General features: G+C 45.5%; 1 protein-coding gene across 3 annotated transcripts in view; it reads left to right on the forward strand.

The window, feature by feature from the left end:
• Window positions 1-5,872, forward strand: part of LOC143280631 (calcyphosin-like protein) — a 16,181-nt gene extending 10,309 nt beyond the window's left edge. For all 3 annotated transcript variants that reach the window (XM_076585350.1, XM_076585352.1, XM_076585351.1), the window contains exons 2-6: window positions 1-21; window positions 547-727; window positions 1,728-1,952; window positions 2,688-2,829; window positions 4,646-5,872. The exon at window positions 1-21 is cut by the window's left edge and continues 198 nt beyond it. In XM_076585350.1, the coding sequence (XP_076441465.1) occupies window positions 1-21; window positions 547-727; window positions 1,728-1,952; window positions 2,688-2,804 (544 nt within the window). In that variant the 3' untranslated portion in view covers window positions 2,805-2,829; window positions 4,646-5,872. The remainder of the gene's footprint in view (window positions 22-546; window positions 728-1,727; window positions 1,953-2,687; window positions 2,830-4,645) is intronic.
• The last annotated feature ends 2,350 nt before the right edge of the window (window positions 5,873-8,222 follow it).

Genomic DNA, 8,222 nt, shown 5'->3' on the forward strand with positions numbered 1-8,222 from the left:
CGGCGTCAAAAACATCGCCAGGTCAGTCTCACTCAGTCTCCGCGGCTTCAATTCCCAGCCTCCAGGAAGTATCGTGTTACAGCTGCAAATAATAATTTCAATAATAATATAATAATATTAATAATAATGACGATGATGGCGACAACAATGATAATGATAATGATAATACTAATAATCATCATCATAATGTGAAATCATGCAGCGGAATTGTCAGAAGAAGGCTGTCAGCGCGGTACGCAAACGGGTGAATAGACATACACGTACACAAGCACGCACATACTTACACAGGTGCACAAACACAGGCGCGAGCGCGCGCGCGCGCACACACACACACACACACACACACACATACACTCACGCACACACACACACACACACACACACACACACACACACACACACACACACATACTGACCATGATATTTTTGATAGCCCACACACTGTGTAAACCCACAGATCGAAATGCATTGTATTGTTTTGAACGACTCCATCTGTCTATAGCAGCTGTTCGGTGGTGTTTTTTTGTTTTTTTTTTTATGTTGCAGAAAGTTCCGAATGTGGGACCTCAACAACGACAAGAAGATCACTTGGGACGAGTTCAAGCGGAGCAGCATGGATATCGGCATAGACAACATGTCCGAAAACGACTTGAAAAAAGTGTTCTGTCACTTCGACCAGGATGCTAGCGGCTACATTGACCGCGAAGAATTCCTCTCGACTATGAGGGTGAGTTTGTATGCGTAGTGCAACACAAAATGCAATGCAATGCGGCAATGTGATGTGCTGCAATACAATACAGTACAATACAACGCAATACAACACAATACAATACAATACCAAAAAAACCAAAGTACAACACAAAATGCAATGTAATGCGGCAATGTGATGTGCTACAATACAATACAATACAATGCAATACAACACAATACAATACAATACAATACAATACAATACAATACAAAAAAAACAAAAAACAAAGTACAACACAAAATGCAGTGCAATGAGGCAGAGAAATGTACTGCAATACAATACAATACAAAGACATAGTGCAACACAAAATGCAATGCAATGCCGCAGTGTAATGTGCTTCAATACAATGCAATGCAATACAATACAATACAATACAATACAATACAAAAAACAAAACAAAGTGCAACACAAAATGCAGTGCAGTGCGGCAATGTAATGTGCTGCAATACAATACAATACAAAAAAACAAAAACAAAGTACAACACAAAATGCAGTGCAATGAGGCAGTGTAATGTACTGCAATACAATACAAAGACATAGTGCAACACAAAATGCAATGCAATGCAATACAATACAATACAAAATAACAAAACAAAGTGCAGTGCAGTGCGGCAACGTAATGTTCTGCAATACAATACAATACAATACAATACAACCCCCCCAAAAAAAAACCCATAGTAGTGCAACACAAAATGCAATGCAATGCAATGCCGCAATGTAATGTACTGCAATACAATACAATGCAATACAATACAATACAATACAACAAAAACACAGAGCAACACAAAATGCAAATCAATGCGGCAATACTTCTTCTTCGTCGTTCGTGGGCTGCAACTCCCACGTTCACTCGTATGTAAACGAGTGGGTTTTTACGTGTATTCATGACCGTTTTTACCCCCCACCCCCGCCATGTAGGCAGCCATACTCCGCTTTCGGGGGCCAATACACTACATGCAGCCCCACACTGTTGCAGCCCCACATGAACGAGGCCCGCAGGACACTGGCCAAGAGGGCTTTCGCCCAGATGGACAGGACCGGGGACGGGCTCATCACCATCCATGACCTCATCGACAACTATGACGTCAGCAAGCACCCCAAGTACGTCAACGGCGACATGAGCAAGAGAGATGTGTACATGGAGTTCCTCAGGAGCTTCGACGTGGACGATCACTATCGGGGCAAGGATGAGGAGGATGAGGTAGGAAGAGGAGGTGAAAGGGGACAGGTGGGTGGGTAGTGGTGGTGGAGAAGGAAGGAGGAGGTAGGAAGGAAAGGAGAATGGGGCGGGGGGCGGGGGCGAGGGGGGGGGGGTTAGCTGTGGAGAAGGAAGGAGGAGGAGGAGGTAGGAAGAAGAGGAGAATGAGGCGGGGGGGGGGGGGGGGGGGGGGCGGTGGGAAGGAGGGAGGAAGTGTGAAGAAGAAGGGTGGGGTGGTAGGAGAAAGGAGGACAGAGGAAGAGAGAGGAAGAGAGGTGGGACAGTAGGTGGTGGTGGTGGTAAGAAGGGGAGACAAGAGAGAGTAGAAAGAGGAGGGGACAGGTAAAGGAAGAGGAGGAAGAAGGAGAGGGGAACAGGTGGTGGTGGTGGTGGTGAGGAAGGAGGAGGACAGAGGAAGAGGAGGTAGGAAGAGGAGGAGAGGGGACAGGTGGGTGGTGGTGGTGGTGAAGGAGGATAGATGATGAGGTAAGAAGGAGGGGCAGGTGGGGGAGAGGGGTGGTAGTGGTGGAGAAGGAAGGAGGAGGAGGTGGCAGGTGGGGAGGGTGGTGGTGGTCGTGATGATTTTTAAAATGTTTCTTTTTTCTTGCTGGTTTTGTGTGCGTATGTAAGGGGGTTGGGGTGGGGGGCAGGGGGGCACGTGCCTACGTGTGAACTCACACACGTGTGTGTGTGCATGTATGTGGTTACTTTTTTTTTCTCTCTCTTTGCCCCCCGCAGAGTCCAGTCATCACTCTAGAAGAGTGGATGGATTTTTACTGTGGGGTCAGCGCCAGCGTGGACGACGACGCTTTCTTTAACCTGATGATTCGCAACTCCTGGCGACTCGAGATTTGAAGCTGGCTGGCTGCAAGACACGGGAGTAAGTCGACAGTCGACAAACTCTCACTCCTCCTCCACACACACACAGACATAAACCACACTCACTCACACATACACATACATACACCACACACACGCACTCTCTCTCTCTCTCTCTCTCTCTCTCTCTCTCTCTCTCCTCCTCCTCCTCCTCCTCAACACACACACACACACACACTCTCTCTCTCTCTTAAACACTCACTGACACACACACACACACACACACACACACGCACACACACATACACACACACACACATTCACACACATCCACATGCGCACACACATGAACACAGTCATACATAAGCTGACTGCAAGACACGTGGATTACTCCAGAGAAGTGTCAGACTCTTTCCCCCAAACTCTCCTCCTCCTCCTCCACACACACACACACACTCACACACATACACCACACACACACACACACACACCACACACGCACACGCACACGCACACACACACACTCACACATCCACATGCGCACAAACATGCACACAGTCATACACAAGCTGATTGCAACACACGCGAATTACTCCAGAGAAGTGTCAGACTCTTTCCCCCAAACTCTCTCTCCTCCTTCTCCTCCTCCACACACACACACACACACATAGACCACACACACACACACACACACACACACATAGACCACACACACACACACACACACACACATAGACCACACACACACACACACACACACACACACATACACCACATACACACACACACACACCACACACACGCACACGCACACACACACACACATTCACACACATCCACATGCGCACACACATGCACTCAGTCATACATAAGCTGACTGCAAGACACGCGGATTACTCCAGAGAAGTGTCAGACTCTTTCCCCCAAACTCTCCTCCTCCTCCTCCACACACACACACACACACACACACACACACACACACACACACACATACACCACACACACACCACACACACGCACACGCACAAACACACACACACACACATCCACATGCGCACACACATGCACTCAGTCATACATAAGCTGACTGCAAGACACGCGAATTACTCCAGAGAAGTGTCAGACTCTTTCCTCCAAACTCTCTCTCCTCCTCCTCCTCCACACACACACACACAGACACACACACACACACACACACACACACACACACATCACACACACACTCACACCACACACACACACACATAGACCACACACAAACACACACACACTCATACACATACACCACACACACACATTCACACATCCACACGCAAGCACATACACATAGTCATACACAAGCTGGATGCAAAACGTGACACGGGATAAGTCCAGAATGGTGGCAGACTCGTTCCCACAAACTCTCTCTCTCTCTCTCCTCCTCCTCCTCCTCTACACACACACACACACACTCACACACACACACACACACACACACACACACACACACACACATCTTATGAAATCAGTTATCCGCAGATCCACTTAACATCGCGTAAATACGTAAAAGTAAAAAAACAAACAAACACACACAAAAAACCAACAACAAAACTAACACACAAAAAACACACGCGTGCAGACCAGCCACACAACTACACACAATATTTCTTCTTCTTGTTCGGTCATTACAGGATAACACAATGCACATTTACCAATGGACTGCTCTCTGATTTTACTGAGTGAACACAGATTTTCCACTCTGATTTTACTGAGTGAACACAGATTTTCCACTCTGATCTTACAGAGTGAACACAGAATTTCGACAGAATTTCGACTTGAATTTCGACTTGTCACTGGTGCAGTTGTGTCTAAACCTAGAGTTGTGTTGACTGTTGCAGGGTCCAGACAGATGACAACTTTCACCATGCCGCACAGCTGAACACGTTCACACGAAACCCATGCTTATGAAAGACAAACCAGTCCAGGGAACTGTGATCAGTTTAATTTGATTGCAACTGCAATTGGTTTCTTTGAAGTAAACTAATTTTGATTGATATGGATATTAAAATATAGCACTATTCCTCGGTCGGAGACCAAGCTCTAAGCGCTTTACAAACACGGGGCCATTTACATAGCAGACTGCCTGCCTACCTGGCTAGAGCCGACTGACGGCTGCCATTGGGCGCTCATCATTCGTTTCCTGTGTCATTCAATCAGATTTCAGACACGTACACATACACACTCAGACAACATGTAACATTTTAGGTGTATGACCGTTTTGTTTATTTACCCTGCAATGTAGGCAGCCATACTCCGTTTTCGGGGGTATGCATGCTGGGTATGTTCTTGTTTCCATAACCCACCGAACGCTGACATGGATTACAGGATCTTTACCGTGCGTATCTGATCATCTGCATGCGTATACACACGAAGGGGGTTCAGGCACTGGCAGGTCTGCATATATGTTGACCTGGGAGATCGGAAAAATCTCCACCCTTTACCCACCTGGCGCCACCGAGATTCGAACAGGACCCTCAGATCGAAAGTCCAACGCTTTCAACCATTCGGCTATTGCGCCCGTGGAAATAATAAATACTTACCCCGACGCTGATAGAGTGAATTGTTTTATTGATAATATTCCTTTAAAGTGAACTTCTACTATTTGTATATTTATTGACTGCCGGGAATGGTTTTGAGTGATTCTGTGAATTTAAAATGTATTAGTGTAATTGTAAATGGAGCAAGATAGTGAATTGTGTAACAGTTATTCATTAGTTGAAATTGTCTGGTTTCAGGGTTTCTTTACTTCAAGTTGTCTTTGCTCCAAGTTATCTTTGCACCGCGTTGAACTTGTTCACATCAGAATTACTCCATGTCCCATTGTCCCCTGAAAAGAAGCGGTAAATCACCCCAGCCCCTTACTTCTGCGTATGCCTGCCTGTTGATGATTACATTCCTTTCAAAACAAACAAGAACTCTATCTCGTCTTGCCATCCTGGCACAGCACGACACCCCCGTTACGTGTGTGTGTGTGTGTGTGTGTGTGTGCGCACGCACACATTTTTCTTTTCTTCATTTTATGAGCCCTTATTTCAGTATTCATGTCACTACTGTCACTTGATGTTTCGTTTCACGCTCGCAGTTTGGCACATTTGAATGTATATCAAACAATTTCGTTATAATAAAGATGCTTGCTATATTTCCTTTCGTGTGCATGTGCGTGCGTATGCGAAAAAAAAAAAATCAAGAAATTGACTGCTTTGGTTTAATTCTTACTGTCTGCCCGCCCGCACCCCAATCTCTCTTCTCGATCTTACACACACACACACACACACACACACACACACACACACACACACAGAGAGAGAGAGAGAGAGAGAGAGAGAGATTTTGCAACAAGTATTTTCCAAGACTGGCACTTTGTAAGCTATCCCATAAGTAATTCATATCACACTGTGAAGAGTATAGCCCCAGGATGCACCCCTTGTGAATTCCACTGAGAACATCGCCATTACAAAACAGTTCACTCGCCATTACAAAACAGTTCAGACCCAACCCTGACCTCTATTTCTGTTTCAGTTTCAGTAGCTCAAGGAGGCGTCACTGCGTTCGGACAAAACCATATACGCTACACCACATCTGCCAAGCAGATGCCTCTATTTCTTAGAAAAAAAAACTTACCTATTTTAAACCAGATCAGTGTATTTGTCCTGACAATGTCGATATAATTTTTGTTCAATTTTTGGTTCAGATCGAGTAGAAGACCCTTTTCCAAAGTCCATATTACAGTGGACTTCGGATATAAGAACACCGCCGGGGCCAGCATTTGGGTGTCCTTATAAGCGAGGGTTCTTATAAGCATACCTCGGATATAAGGTCAGTTGTGCTAGTGTGTGTTCTTATAACCAAGGAAAGAAGAAAATATTGTGGACAAGCTAAAAAGAGTCGTATATCGACCTCTAATGGTCTGTGTGCGTGCGTGCGTGCGTGCGTGCGTGTGTGTGTGTGTGTGTGTGTGTGTGTGTGTGTGTGTGTGTGTGTCCACGGCAATCTCTTGCTTGTTTAAGCCTTTGCGTCAATGAAGTGGAACTTGCTGGTTGGCTTGATCTCGATGCAATATAGTTTACTTCTTTTGCGTACGTGAAACATAAATTTAATGCAAATAACTCTAGAAGTTATGTAACAATAGCTGTCTTAATGAAAATGAGAGAGAGAGACAGACAGACAGAGACAGAGAGAGAGACAGAAAGAGAGAGAGAGTTACGATCACATTTTGACAAAATGACTTTAAAGAATACAAGGATACAAGGAAATTTATTGGGAGTATACGTATTACAGCCTAAACTACCAGACCGATTCACTTTCTCGCCGCCATCCTTTCTCAGCAAGGTTCAAGGTTCACTTTACGGCTGGAAGGGGGTGGTGGTGCCAGCATCAGTTTTGTCGCACGCAGCGCGGCTTCACGCAGCAGCGGAGTTTGCCTTCTCTCTTTTTACGTTTTCTGCGTTTTCTGCCCACACCCACACACACCTACCCACACGAAACAACCCAAGAACGCGCCAATGCACAGGTCTAAAATATAGATAAGCATGCAAGGGGTAAAAAGTCAGCGGTAAAAAGTCAGTGTCATCAGGATTCTTGGGCGCGTTTTCTGAAACAAATACAGTTTCACAGAGCATCATTTCTTTTTTCTATGTTGTTTGGTTTACGTAGGAATAGAGTGGGGTGGCATTAAACAAACAAACAAAGGGGTGGGCGAGGTCTGGATTACGCCTGTCCCTCTCGAAAGTAAAATAATCTGCCACGAGAGAGAGAGAGAGAGAGAGAGAGGGAGGGAGGGAGGGAGAGGGAATGTGTGTGTGTGTGTGTGTGTGTGTGTGTGTGTGTGTGTGAGAGAGAGAGAGAGAGAGAGAGAGAGAGAGAGAGAGAGAGATCAATTACCTTTTCACAGAGAACCACTCCAACAAAGCAGAGTCAACAGTGCGATGTTCGGAGCCTCTTGCACGCTTTCTGGAAAGCTCAGTCTTGCCGCTTTCAAACTGCCCAACGTATTTGGCTTTTTCTCTTACGATGTTGAGCAAAGTCGTCCTCGGAACTTTCATTTTATCAGCGATGAGACTTTTGCTTTTCTGAGGGTTACGCTCGACCTCTCTAATTATTTCGATTTTTTGTTGGAGAGACAATGCTTTTCTCTTACGCTCCGCCATCTTGTAGAAGAAATGTTTCTTGGAAATTCTGGGAAATGAAACGAAACGAAAATGAACCGAGCATAACTTCTACTTTCGGTTCTTATATCCGAGGGGAGGTCGTGTTGGGAACAAGCAGATGGTGTCTTTACAAGCGAGGGTTCCAAAAATAGAATAATCGCAGACTTCCTAGAAATGATCATTCCTACTTGCGGTTCTTATATCCGAGGAAAGTTTGATGTGGGGACCTAGCAAGTGCTGTCCATATAAGCGATGAACCCTATATCAG

Source organism: Babylonia areolata, chromosome 3 (genome assembly GCF_041734735.1).
Source record: "Babylonia areolata isolate BAREFJ2019XMU chromosome 3, ASM4173473v1, whole genome shotgun sequence".
NCBI classification, from domain to species: Eukaryota; Metazoa; Mollusca; class Gastropoda; order Neogastropoda; family Buccinidae; genus Babylonia; species Babylonia areolata.